This window comes from Cyphomyrmex costatus, unplaced genomic scaffold (assembly GCF_001594065.2).
Source record: "Cyphomyrmex costatus isolate MS0001 unplaced genomic scaffold, Ccosl1.0 scaffold374, whole genome shotgun sequence".
NCBI lineage: Eukaryota > Metazoa > Arthropoda > Insecta > Hymenoptera > Formicidae > Cyphomyrmex > Cyphomyrmex costatus.
In genome coordinates, this window is record NW_017277928.1 from 582,317 (window position 1) to 597,679 (window position 15,363).

A 15,363-nucleotide genomic window follows, 5' to 3' on the forward strand; every position below is an offset into this window, starting at 1 on the left:
ATAACGCGTCAATTCGTGCCCGCGCATATCGCGTTGTCGTTGATGAATCGAAAACGTGTTCCTCTCGCGATTCAAATCTCGCGCGGCCGCCACGCGCGGCGCATGCGTCTCGCGGCGCCCCGCCGCTAGAGCGCGCCACGTCGGAATTCCGGGCGGTTTTCCGCGACGGTCAGTCCCGGCGGCGCCGCGGTAGCGACGGAGGTTGATGGACGGGCCAGTCGGTGGTTATGAGAGCGACATGTTGGACATGTTTCGTGTGACCGTGCGCGTGGCGGGTGATCTCTGACGCGTGCGTTTCCCGTGCGTTTCTCGGATCTCCTCTTTTTTTTTTTCTTTTCCTCTCTCTCTCTCTCTCCCCCGCGCCCTCGTTCGTCGAGCGCGCTGCGCGGGTGCGCGCGAGTGTGATACGGTGGCCCGCGAGGTGCACGACAGTGAAGCGAAACGAGCGACACGCACGTCGTCGCTACATGTGAAGTGTCGCGAAGGATAATTACTCGCCGTCGCGCCCGCTGGTTTACCCGGCCCAGCAAACATGAGCTGGGGCACGGAGCTCTGGGTGAGTATCGCTCTCACCCTCTTTTCTTTTTCTCTCTCTCTCTCTCTCTCCCTCTCCCTCTCCCTCTCTCTCTCTCGACGCGACCGTCGCGTACGTTCGTCCTTGTCGCTCCTCTCCCGCACCGCGCCGCGGGCGTTCCATTCGTCTCGCTGCGATTCGCTTCCACCTTGCGAGATTCTTCGGGACCGACGGTTTCTGAAAATGAGTCTGCCGTTTTCCTCGCGGGCGATTCTTCCCGACGATTCTCAGCGTCTGTGTGCGGCGCGTATTCGACGTGGAATATAGGCATCCGTACGATTCGTTCAGCTGCCATTCCCCGTGTTTACGGCGAGCACGTCCTCGTCGTGGCGAGAAACGTAAATTCACGTATAGCGAACAACGGTCAGTCTCCCGGACGGCAGTCGCGCGTGTCGTGTCCCGTATGCGGACTATAATACTCCGGCATCTGGTCTCAGGTAGTCGAGGTTTTCTCGGACGTCAAGTCGCATACCTATCTTCCCGACACGACCCGAAAGGCCAGACCCGTTCCACCGCGCCGATGGCCGCCCGTCCCATTCATTCTCTCGCAAAATTCCCTCCTGGCGCTCACCCGCGCGTAAACAACCCGCCGTTTGTGTACGAAATTGCTCGCGCTCGCGTGGTTTTTTTTCCCCTCTCCGTTCCTTTTCAGTCGCGCCGAGGCACGGTTTTTCATTTTCCGCTCATGGTTACGCTTAGTCTGATGATAATGCAATTGTATTTTTCTGGCTGTTAGCTGCGTTCAGCAAAAAGAGCAACTTCGCAATTGTTGTAAGATTTTTTTATATGATTGATTTTATACGTTTAGATTTAGTGAGAAACTTAAGAATCAATCATGTAAAAGAATCTCTCTTTCTGACAGCAGTTGCGGACAGAGCTGCCTTTTCTGTTGAACGCAGCCATGGTTAATCACTAAACTGACGTCACTTTTAAACTGATGGTTTTATAGTGAGTAACTTTCAAAGTCATATATTACAAGATCATTTGTTCAATGATTAATTGTAGCTAGAAACACACAATTTTTATATCATCAAGTTAAGAGAGGTTAAATTTATGCATAAATTAACCCGAAAATGAAAAATTCAGGTCCTCGAACATTATCACTGAGAAAAATAGTTTGGTTGAAAATGGGAAAATTACACTGACAATGAGAAAAAAATTATTAAATTCTAATAAATATTTAATAAATATTACTTTGAATAGTACTAGCAAAATATTTGCTGAATGTAAACACATCTTAGATATAAGAACCATTAGATTCAGTTATAATTTTTTTTCATTTATCTAAATATTTATTTATTGTAAGTGAAGATTAAAATTTAATACATTTTTTTAGTGTAGAAGATTCTGAAATTAGTTAGAATTTTAGTCATTTTAACAATTCAAATTTTTATAGATTAATCAGATTTTCTAATTGACTGTACTATTACAAAATTGTTGAGATAATTGAAATTCTAATTGATTTAATTAAAATTTTCTGGTCTACTTTTAACCAAATCATTTTTCTCAGTGTATATATCTACGGGACTTGAATGGACTCGAGAAGCATTTTCCACGAATGACTGGTGCGAATCGAGGCATTGGAGTCGAATGACGTGCACCTCGGTGTTTTCGTAGTCGAGTATTTTTTTCCTTAAGTAAAATTACATGCGTCAACCTCGTCAACGTTTGTGACAGATTTCCACGTCGACATGTTTTGTGTACGAAATGTATTCGCTGTATGCTTAAACTATACTAGATTCTTGTTTACTTTCGATAATCTCAGGTTTTATTTTTATCTATCCTGTGAGCTGAATAGCGTATTTGTGGTTTAGAATATTCCCTGAGATATTCCCTGTATTCGGTAAGATATCCACATAGGAGGAACGATTTTCTTGGAATAACTGAAAACTACACATATAGATTTAAAAATGATTTTGTTAAACTGTCAAAAAATAGTTATATAGGACATTCAAGCATGATATAAGCAATGTTGCAAAAATTTGACATTCTAGCAACTATCTGCATCCTACATTATAATTGCAATTAGAAAAAAAGCAATTTTACAACTCTTGTAAAAATTTCCGATAAAAAATGGACGAATCATTCTAATTATATTAATCAGATTTTTATCTCTCAATTAGAATTATTATAACTGGATTATTTTAACTGGAATTGCAATGTAACTGGACTTTTTTTTTTTATTGTAAGATTCTTTAACAGAACTAGACATATATTTAGATCTATTAAAGAGTAAAGAGGATAAAATTAATCATTAAAAAATATTTTTTACAACAGTTGCAAAGTTGCTTTTTCTGCTGAACGCAGTCAACTATTTTGATAGTTTAACAAAATCATATTTAGATCTTTATCTAGCAAAACTTTTAAATGCTTCGACAAAGCTATGAAGTTTCTTTAGAAAAAGGAAAAAAACTATTTTTTAATTTGACAGAAAATTATTGAATAACATAAAAAAAAAAATACATTCTTAACATATCAAATGTTATTTTCCCTTCTTCATATAGGACTTACAATATTTTCTCGCATTGTCGGAGATGCGTCACTCTTATCTCATCTACAGAATAAATGCAACTCTTCAAACATTCAGTGGAGAAACGTGATTCATCTGTAGCTCATCCTTGAAGCTGCATATGATGCTCGTATGCGTTTTTCCGTACGCCAAATTAAACTTATCGGATCTCCAGATTTTTCCTCTTATCCCTCATCAATCGGAATGACTTCCTATTAGCTTGCCATTAGATATCAAAATCGAGGATCACTCTGACAGCTTCGACCGTCGCGGGTCTACGCCAAGGTATTATATGTCACATCTGTTATTTGTATTTGTTAAACGGTACTTTATCGTTATCTTCAACATGTTCGCGTAAACGTCGCGCGATTATCTCGAGATTATCTGGAATCACGGAAATCTCTTACACATCTCCGTTTCACTTGACTAACAGATTCATTAAGCGTGTCCTCATCACGCCTAATGAAGTTAGATGGAATAGATATTAACATTTTCTGTTATTAAGCGAGATCTTGTGTCGGACAATCATTTTTGCAAATTTTATCATCCTTGTATCAGAGCCTTTTATCAGCGTTTTGATAAAATATTTAAACTCATTTTCTAGAAAATTTTGAATTGCGTCGTTATTGTAGCAAATGGTGAACTTTAAAAATAATGAATAATACAATTAAATTTTTCAGGAAAGGGGAAGAATTATTTTTCAACTTGTGATAGAGAGAAAATTATTGATTACTCAAATAATATCGGCCAAAATAATATATATTTTTAATATAATCAAATGTCATATTTTTATTAATTTTATTTTATAATTTAAAAAAAAAATCATTTTTAGTTGTGATGATTTTGACTATTGTATTCTTTATGAAACTAAGTCAGTACTTTATAAGTTTTGATGATTGATAGAATTATATTTACTTCATTCATTCGTGATAATTCGAAAATCATATTTTTTAAGTTAAGGGGCGATACTTATTGATTATCCATTCAATAATGTGACAATAATGTTACATTTAATGTACTAGATATATACATATATACATTTAAATTGATGATACTACCGATGAGCTAATACTTATTGAAGTGTACTAGTTTTCACCCTCTGTATCTCTCACTTGCCTGTCGATTTATCTGGCTCCCTATCCGTCGAGATCTTCATTTCGCCTTGAGCGAGCTCGCAACTTCATGACTACACAATGTAAATTTTTTTTTTCGATTAATGCCTAGCCCTTTATCACGTGCTTACCACCTTCTTGCACACAGAACTGCTTATTAGATACATCAGCCACGTATCTATCCATTTATCAAGTTCTTCAACTCGCCTTAGGCGAGCTCGTTGTGATAACATTGCATATTCTTATGACTCTACAATTAAGTATATCTCTTTTTTTTTTTTAAAGATAATTTGTATTTTTTTTTATCGAGTATATATATATATACCTTCTTTGATTAACAGTTAATATTTTCTCAAATTCTTTCACTTTTCTCTTTTAGCTGTTCTACTTGTCGAGCTGTTTATTTTATCTTGCCTTTGCAGATATATGTGTATGCATATTTTATCCTTCGATCTAAGCTAAAGAGGGTTGTTCAGGTCAAAGCACGTACAAGGAAAATTTGTTCTCTTCACGCACGTTCATACGCGCATTGCTTAGAGCTTTACTTTTTATAAAACTTCTTTTTCTTACATTTAATGATGTCGTGCACTCCAGTGGGTCTGTTTGCGACATCTATGAGAGGTCCCTTGGTAGCCCGCCAAGGGCTAAAGAACTTCGTTATTGTGGATTTCGTCCGTTCGTGAGCGTACAATTGAAATTTTTGTCAAAATGCCGTTCCTCTGCTGCAGGGGATACATATATTTTTGGGAAGAATATTTCTTTTCTCCTCCCGCACCGAATTATCTGGCCACCATCGTCATCATCGTCATCTTCTTCGTTTCCGTCGTTGTTTTCGCCGACGACGACATGTTACCGCGATATCCCCGAAAACCAGTTCGCGCTCGCCGAGAGTTTTGCCTTTTCGGTTGCTAGCCGCGGGCGACGTTCCTCGTTGTGCCCCCCTCCCCTCCCCCGCGGTTTCCTGCTCGCCTTCCTACCTGCCCCGATGTTCTTTCTGCGCGCACCTTTTCTGCCCTCCCCCCCCCCTCGCGCAACGTCGCGCTCCCTTCCTCGCCCCCTCGCACCTTGCCCGTGAAGGAGCGTACGTTCTTTTGCTTCCTTTCCCGTGAAATCCTCGACGGCGACAACGTCGGCTTTGCGGCCGACTCGCGTCTCGAGAGAAAGAGAGAGAAATACATTCTGTATATTTCAAAAAAGGTAGTCTATAACCGACGCTAGATATAGGTTGTGTTGTCTGGACAATCAAATATTCCGCACCGCTATAAAAAGTTTTAGCCTTAGGTCTGCCTTTTTTTTTTCTTTTAAGAAAAAACATTCTTGCGACAAGTATAAAACCAGCAGCTAAAAGCCCGAGACATAATTGCAAAACCATAGGCAAAAGGAACAGAGAGGAATAACAGATTTCAGAAACGGGAAACTTGCGCATGTTCTAATATACATGATGGCTTCTGACACGTTGAAATCTGTTATTTACCATCTCTTTTGCCTGTACTTTTCTATTGCATTTTGCGCTTAACAGTTACAAGAATGTAATAGAAAAGCGATGTGAAATTGTAAGAAAAAGAGCAAAACTGTGATGATTTCTCGATGTCACGAATTTCTGTGAATGACGATACGGGCGATAAGAATCGACAGATTGCGACGTCTTATAAGTTAGCGAGCGGACATTTAAAGACCCCATAAATGGATTAAGAGTCACATGCGCGCTCATTTTCTCGAAGAAAAATTCTTACGCATGTTCGTGTTCTGTGCGCATAAAATCGATTCGCTCTTTGCTTGCCAATGACGTCCCTGCGCCTTCACTCTCTATTAATAATTCATTCGCGCATTCCGCGCGCCATAATTTTCGCTACTCATCCCCGTTACTGACTTGACACACTCATCCTCTACCGAAATCGTATGGTTCGAATAATATTCAGTTTCATTGTTCTGTCATTTTGATCCTTTAATTATCATAAATACGTTTTAACGAATCTAAAAATGACTACAACCGCGAATGATTGAGAGATGTGGCACGAATCTTTTTAATTAATTTTAATTGTTGCAATTTTTACACGATGAACGTTTGTATTTCTTTTAATTCATCACATAGAATTATTTTTTGTGCTCAACGTACAAATTTTTAGCTACGCTTTATTTCGTTTCTTTACATTAATATATATCGTTTTTTATATTTATAAGTTTTGCATCAAGTTTAATTTTTTAACAGTAAATTTATGCAAAAATTGTAATAATGTATATTCATATTTATTCAGTATGTATTATAAGTAATGTACGTACATTGAAAAAAAAATTACTGAATTTCATTAAATATTTGTTTCAATAGTATTAATGAAATATGTACTTACAGTAAGTAAACACTTATGCAAAATAAAAATATATTTAAATTAAATAAATGTATATTTACATTTAGTGAATATATCGTTAGTATTATATAAACAAATATTTAATAAAATTTAATAATTTCTTTTATGTATAGTACAAATTTTTCTTTCTTCCCTCTCTTTGTTTTTCTGTAAAGAAGATTCTGTCTTTCTCTTTTCCTCCATAAAGATACCACGAGGCACGCCCGTCTTGTACATAATGCTCAGGAGTAGCAGTAACTAGCGGTTAAACACGTACGCGTGTTGTGTAGTGATTCACGAGAAGGTGTACGACATATCGATGATTGATACGCGATACATTGCATACCTTGAACCGCGTGTCAATTTTACCAATTGATAACGGAAATTACACCGCTAATCGAACTCCATCGATCGCAACTTGATAGATATTTGGAGTAATCACACTTAAATCTGTTAGAAGACATTGTTACACGGAAAAAACGATGCTCGAGTATCTAAAAATTTTGAGTAATACAAATCTGAAAATAATTTTATCAAAATTAATAATTGTATCAAAATAATCATGTAGAAAAAACTCAAGCACGAAAAGCAATCTTGCAAAAAGTTTTGACAATTTTGACAAACATCTTCAGTGTCCTACATTATTATTTTAATAGTCTAATTATTATTTTTAAATCTATATTTAGCTAAATTCTTGGATACTTGAGTAAAATTTTTCTACATACTAATGTTCGTTTCTGCATAATTGGAAAGAGTCTGATTGCTTTAACCTTCAGTGAACTTAGTAGGCGCTTAGTGTGACGTATTCTTGAAAAATGTAAATTTCTATAATTAAAAAAAAAATACTACGCACAAGTCGTTTTGTGTAGTTGGAGTAGTTGCGACGTTGCCAGTCATCCTAAATTAGTATGCTTATGGTGAAATATAGCATGGAATGAGGTTGGCTCCCCATATGGTTTGCTATATTGATTTTTTCTGTCTGGTTAGCGGAAGGTTAATTGGAATGCTGGTTGAATCTATTATAACTCTAGTTAAGAGAACCATAATTGATATGATGTTATAGAGTATAGACTCTTCTGGTTCGTCAGAAATTTTTTTATGCTTTTACCGTTTTCACTACTATAGTTTAATTTTAATCTCGGTTCTACTAATCTTTTTCTAGTTCTAAGAATTAGGAAAAAGAATATAAATTAAGATTAAAGTTAATCTACATTGATTGAAACAGGTGTCATTGTAGATTAACTTTAATCTTGATTTAATTAATTGTTTATCTTTCCGTTATTTGTAACAGTTAGAAAAAAATAAAGAATAAAAATTAAACCGAGATCAACGTTAATCTATCTAATCATTTGATAGAAATGGATACTTTTTCATCCCTATTTCTATCGATAATTTGATTAAAATATGATTAATCAAAATTTTTGCAGTATAAAAAAATAATAAACATAATTACTTTGATACATTAAAATTATTTTCATCTACTAATAAATTTAAGCGAGATATCCCGGATTTCTATTGAATCGCGATCGACGGGATGCCGAACAAGTATAGATCTATCGAGAATGCTAAGCTTGATGTTTCAAAATAATCGAAAAAAGATATCTAACAGTAAAATGTTATAGCATTCGGTCAAATAAAGTTTTTCTCTTTTACTTTTCACATAATACTTTCTTCCCGAAAGAATCCACCGGGACGATTTTTAGCTGAATCACGGAACAAACATTTTTCCGAACTATCGATTGTCCGATTTACCTCCTAACCAGTACTGACCCTGACGAATTAATTCGGTCCCCCAATGCACCCAGCACCGTGGAATCGATAGTACGAAGACAGTATGGAAGGGGGGGGGGGGAGAAGCAGGTGGCATGGAGGTGGGACAGAAACGGAGATACGATCACGAGCACTTACGTCATCCGTATACATGTGGTAGCGCGATTTCGGAAATAACACCGACGATTTCCGATTTCGCGCTGGAGAAAGTAACGTGCAACACTGTTTCCTCGTAACCTTCACGGCTTTTCCCTTCTATTGCCCATTTCATTTTCCTTCCATTTCGTCCGCAATAATAATCCGCGTAGGTGAACCGGAAAAGAGCCCGACGACTATATAACGAGCGGGAGCCAATTCATGTTTTTTCTTTTGTGTGCAAATGAACTTCGATAGAAGCTTTTCTCGATTATTATTTGAACTTGATCTTTCCGCTATTTATTTCCAAGGAAGTTATTACTATTATGTTATTCTTATAAAGATGTACTTTCTCTAGAAGTGCTGATGATGCTCTATTAGACTTGAGCTAAGTACCCGGTAAAACATTATATAAGACTATATATAATATAAAAGATATATTATTCTATATATAATAAAATATCTTTATATGTTTTTATTTTGTTGTATAATTTCTCTATTTTTATACATATAGGAAAATAATAATAAGAGATAAAAAGATAATTTTTATTGTTTCTCTAGTATAAAAAAAGTAAAGTTTAAAGAAATACAATGGAAAAAAATATACAATAATTATAAACGTAATAATCCTATAAGAAATATATAGTATATATGAGTATATATAGGATATTATAGAATGTGATCACAATTTTACTTTTTATAAGGAAGAACAATTCAAAATGCAAAAGTTTCCTCCTAAATATTTTTCATATATTCTTTTTGTTTTTGTATACTAAATATGGATAGAGTTTATATAAAAGAAAGAAAAAATATATTTTATAATTAAACATATTTTATAATTATTATATATATTTATGTTTTTTTTATTTTTTTATTGAGTAACTGCAAATATACATTGTTCAGTATTGTGAGTTTATTTTATTTACCGCACACGTATTCTGCGACGTTTTACGTTCGACGCTAATTATTCGGCCTTTCCGGCGTTTTTCCCATTTTCCATCGAGATAAAAGGAAGGCTATCCGGAAATGAAACGTTTCAGGAATGTGTCAAATCGTGAAATTACCGCGATACACGCAAGACTACGATGTGAGACTTCTATGAGCTAAAGATGGTTATTCATCATTTTTCGTTGAAACACATAATCGACTAACGGAAACGCGCTCCGCGAAATTTCCTAATGGAGATTAGTCGAGTAAGCGGTCCGTCTTGTAACCGTACGTCGGACATTAGTTACCACAAAAAGGATTTCATTTTGTTATGCGATTATATATTATTAATCTAGCTGTTTAGTATGAAATAATAAATAACGGTTTTTTAATAGAATTTTAACAAATATGTATAGAAATTTTGTACTAATACACGAGTTCCTATTGTATAAAAAGAATTTCAAGATAACACAACGTTCTTGAGGGAATATCGTCGAAGAAGTTTCGATACGTTTTATATCTTCCCTCATAGCTTGTAGAGGAAACCGCTGATCGCTCCTAACTGTACCGTCATAAATTCTTTTTAATGACAAAGTGCACCGAGTGGAAACTCTTATAGAAACGCGTGACGTGATTTAAATTTACCGTAAAGAAAAGGCATGAGGAAGTGGCGAACAGTAACGACTTATTTATAGCATAATTATGATCGCGCAGCGAAAACTGTTTTCATCTCTAAGCTTTATTTGACCGGTTATTGCTCTTATTATTAAATTTATAATTAAAATTGCTTTATTTCTGATTTTTTAAAATCAATTTCCCTCGTACAGAAAATGTCTTTATATATATTTTAATATGACAAAATAGGGTAGGTCATTTAAGAGAAATATACGTTAGATAATACTTGATAAAAAAATTGAGTTATCTCAGTCAAGAATTAATTATCGCTATACCGCTTGGAAATTATTAATTACATTTCTTTAATTAATTTTGAGATATACTTCGCCTTTTAATTATCAATTATAACATCGAGTTTAAGAAAATAAATTATAACTTTAAATATTTAAAGAGATTTTTTTATTTTATAAACTTTTGATTTTTGAAAAGTTGCGTGTATTTCGACATTTAATTAACGAATAATGTTTATGTGCATTTGTAGTAATCTATTATGAACGGTTCAAGTGTTTTTCGATTGAATCGCGTCGTGGCAAAAGGGTTAACCAGGGTGATCGGGTCTTAGCGTGACACTACCACCTAAACGGGTTTGTCCGGTTTGGCGAATTCCAGTCAACACCGTTATTATTTGCTTTTCCCGGCATTGCATTACTTTCGCTCGAAATCCGAGGAAATCATCTTGACTTTCTGATAATTTAATTTGCAATAATTTTATCTTTTATATACTATATTTTAATATTTATGTATACATGATGTGTACATTAACGCATAATATTAGTATGTGTAAGTTACGTAAATTTTGTTCTGAGATATGTACTCGGATATATTCATTTTAATAAAATATACATACATTAATTTTGTTTAATAACTCCTTTTTATCTTTACATCAATTTAACTGAAATATTTATATCAAATAAAAACGAAAATTTTATTTAGCTCAAGTAAATAATAAGATCAAATTTAATTGAAGCAACACACACAACACATGTAGGACACGTTCCATTTTTTTAAACGAATGGGTAAGCGACCAGAGGGAAAATTTTATTTTATAAATATTGAATTGAGAGAATAATCCGCTGAAAAATTTGTTGGTAGCTTCCAGCTTCTATATGCGTCATGGATTATTCCAGTCCAAAATTTAAAATGTTCACAATTCCCACGTTTCATGGACAATTGGTAACCATTATTTTGTACGGTTGACCGAAGATGTTTGCATGATTACATGCTTCGCATCTCGGTTGTTCGCGGAATTTTACAGGGTATATACTAAAACAGTGTGAGAATAATTTCCACGATTGTGTAAATGCTGCTGGGGTATCCACACTGTTAGATATTAAAGAAGAAATGATAACTCAATCGTTTTTAACTATCTGTGTTAAAACGTGTAATCCAATCCATTTCAAGTAGTTTGAAAGTCATTCATATTAATATACGTATTTAGTAAATTAATACATTTTCTTGAGTTAAATAGTTTAACTTCATCACTGAGAGAAATGAATTAGTTACAGGAAAAAAAGGGATAATAAAAATGTTTGATAGGAAAATGAATCAGTCAGTTACTATTGCAAATCATTTCTCATTATTTGTTAATGTAATAAATAATACACAATTTACGAAAAGTAATCAGTATGGCTAGCAAATAAAAGTCTATTAACAAATAGATTAAGTTTTATATAATTGTTTTTGTTATTAATAAGTGATTTGAATAGCAGACCAGCATTAATATAGCAAATTAAAACAATATAATTTGTCGGTTATATCTACAAATCATTGTAAAAAGTACTGGTAGCTTATTTAGAAATAAAATCCTTTCTCTCAACGACTTTAATCAATGACATATTGAGTAAGAACATTGGCGACCTATAGATATAATTAAAAATAACTCAAATTGTGGATATAATTTGACATAATAAATTTAATAGTGTAGTTCATGATATTTTGTTCCATTCTTGATTACTTTCGAATTAGATGATAAAATTGAAAAGATAAATCCTAAAAATCTAGATTGCGTTGTGTTTTAATTTAATAATTTTTTTTATATCACAGAAAAAGTCGGAGAATTTTAACGAACTACTTTGTGAAAGATAATTTTTTTCAGAAATTCTTATTTTATCAGCGTTAAGTGGTTTCTGTATTTTGTGAATGCAGATTAAATGTAAATTTGGAAGATCAGTATTCAGCTTCCCCAATTTCCGATTTAAGTTCCCCGATTTCTCCGGAGAAATTTAATGTGTATGTTATACATTTCATGCATAACGCACAGCACATATATATACCACGCGCGATATATCACATTTCCTTTTTTTTTTTCGGATAATATTTAATAGATCAGTATATCAAAGAGAGAAATTGTGCTCTACATACATCAAAAATATTCCACGAATTATTTTATTTTATTTATTCCGCGATATATGAGGAATAGACTTTCAAAATGCGTTTTGTCCAAAAATTTATAATTTTCAGAAAACGAGAAAGAAAGATACAAAGAACACACCTTATAGAAAATAAAATTTGCACAAATTAGTAAAATAGAAAATGTTAAATAAAATTGCTTAACTATTTGTAATAATGTTAAATAAATACATTTTGTTTGCCTCGCGTTAAAGAACATAATGCTTGAATGTTTATAGGCCTTTTCCAGCACATAAATTGATGGACGCAGAAATGCTTTCAGAACATCATAGAGTAGCTTAAAATGAGTCTTTCAACACTGAACACTATGCTATCTCTAATTCAAATAAAGAAATTTTCAACAAAATGCATTTGGAAATCTGCTCTCTCATACGTTATCTAGAGTAATTTTGTTAAATAGATTCTTTCAAAGATGCAAAGATGGAAGGATGAAAATTATTTTAATGCGTCATAAGATAATCGTGCACATGATAATTTCTCGTTTGTCGCGAAGATGAATATTTTTGCATGAAGTACCTACTGCAGGGTGTCTTGCGAAACGAGACATGCAACGATCATTTATTCTCATGACAAAGCTCTTGCAACTCGTGATATTTGTATTTTTTAGTAACACCTATAAAGTATGTACATAGTGAAATTGTATTTACACATAGTGAATTATGATATATTAATTGTATTTATTATGAATTTATTTTTCTTAGCAAATACATCGTGCGAGCAAGTTTAATCGCACAGTGTGACAATTCCGGTAGCAGATAATGTATAACAATCTTGATATTATAATGAGCATACGCTAAAAGAGGAAACTAGTGATTGCCCAATGTACGCTACTGAATACTTTGAACCGAGGGGTAAACCTCTGAGGGCATTGCGGTGTACAGATTTGGGGCATTACTGGGTGTTACTTGAAAGAATCGTGTATTACAATACCTAAATGATATGAAGTTATGTATTATTGCACTGAAAGAAAAGATTGGCTGTTATAGTAATTCAGATGGTGAAATGTGACATAGCATTTTTAATTGGCTACAGCAGCCAATTAAAAATGCTATGCCATATTCAATCTCTTTTTTCAGTGTTGGGCATTGTTACCAGGGCATTGGTGTAAGTTTTGGTCAGCGGTTTACCCCTCGTGAATGTAACGAATTCCACGTTTGCGTGTGACGCCCTATAGACGCCTGTCTCGCCTTTTCTTCGGGCACGCAGTGTGCGTGGCCGCGTGGCCGCGAACTGCAAAGGGAAAGAACCTGCCCCACCCACGCGTCGCAACGAATCTCTATAAATACCCGAACTCTCGAGAGCGCGTACTTACTCACGTGCGAGAGTGAAACTGGCAATGAGAGCGAGACAGAACGTGTCCACGTTGATTAAGGCCGCGGCAGACACACACACACACACACACACACCTCACGGATTGAAAATATTTTTCCACTCACGCATGCACACGCATGAATACCGACGTGCTCTAAAAATTAAGAGATATGGATAACGTGAATTTGAGATTTTATAATTTAATAAGTCAACATTTTTGTTTCTCTTGCTTGACAAGATGATTGTCTCAAAACTACACGGAAGAAAATTAAAAAATGATGTATGAACAGCTTTAGCCAGTAGCAGTCTAATTGAAAATAATCCTCTCTCTAATTCAATGACAGTTAATTAATGAAACAAATATATATTTTATTGAAACAAAAAGCATGACGTTTGTTTTATTAATATGTGACAATTTGCAAGCAATTTGTTAAGCAAACTTTTACGGTAAAATTAATATTTATATAAATTAGTACATTTTTCTTATTTACCTTAAAGAATTTACAAGGTTTTAAAAATTGTATGTTATTAACTAATTATTCGTTTACTCATAAATTGGGTTATTTCAACGCTCAGAAATGTTGAATATCAGTTCAGCACAAAATGTTTAAATAACACATTACGTTAATTTAATACTTGGACTAGTGTATGTTGAAAATACAACACAAAATGTAACAAAAGTGGATCTTGCTCGTTTGTATTTATAAAAATGCGACCCTCGAAAAACTGAAAGCTACGAAAATATATGAATGAAATTAATATAAAAATATGAAAAATAAATTCTTCGTAGCCTTCGTACTGTAACTATGAGACTTTGAAAGACTTGAATTCCTTTCGCGGCGGCCATTCGATCTTTTTATTTTTCGCTGTTTATATATCTAGGCAATCTTACGTAAGGAGTAAAGTATGCTAATTTCTTGCCTTGTGTGCACGATTTACCGAGTAATCATGCATGCAACAATGTTGTCACTGCTCGGTACATAAACTACTTATATCAATATCATAAGAACATTTTTTTTTACTTTATAAAGATATTTCTCTATACATTTTACGCTCTTGTGAGTCTTTAACCTTTCATTACTCGCGTCGGGATGTCCAGAATATCTCAACCTTATAAAATGTATGAATGCTATTTATACACATTATATTTAACGCACATTGTTTCACAATTTAAAAAAGAATTTTGCATTTATATCTTCATCTAAAAGGACATAAAATATTATCAATCTTTGTTTAATTGTCAATCATCCAAGAGAACGATATGAAATTGAAATGTATATAATGTTGAGATGTCAGAAACACTTCACGCGAGTAATTACATTTTAAAGAAAAACCATGTGAGTGATGTAGGGTTAATATTCTAAGATTATAGCTCATACATAAAAGTTGACAAGTTTAATTTGAGTTCAAAGATGAATATTGAATCATTATTTTCCGGCAAGAACAAAGCGCTGTGCGCGACAGACACTGAGGGAGTCACCCACGCGCGTTTCTTATCATCACTGCATCCTCCGTTGATATCGAGGTCTAGATTAGTTCTTCTCGACTTGTCCCCTTCCCAGACAGTCTCATTCATCTCGTCATTTTCCGAGCGGC

At 34.4% G+C, this 15,363-nt stretch overlaps 1 protein-coding gene across 1 annotated transcript in view; it reads left to right on the forward strand.

Annotated features, from left to right (window-relative positions):
• The first annotated feature begins 482 nt into the window (after nt 1–482).
• Nucleotides 483–15,363, forward strand: part of Cip4 (formin-binding protein 1-like Cip4) — a 35,713-nt gene continuing 20,832 nt past the window's right edge. Inside the window, exon 1 of the mRNA XM_018543424.1 lies at nt 483–556. Coding sequence (XP_018398926.1) covers nt 533–556 — 24 coding nt within the window. The 5' untranslated portion in view covers nt 483–532. The remainder of the gene's footprint in view (nt 557–15,363) is intronic.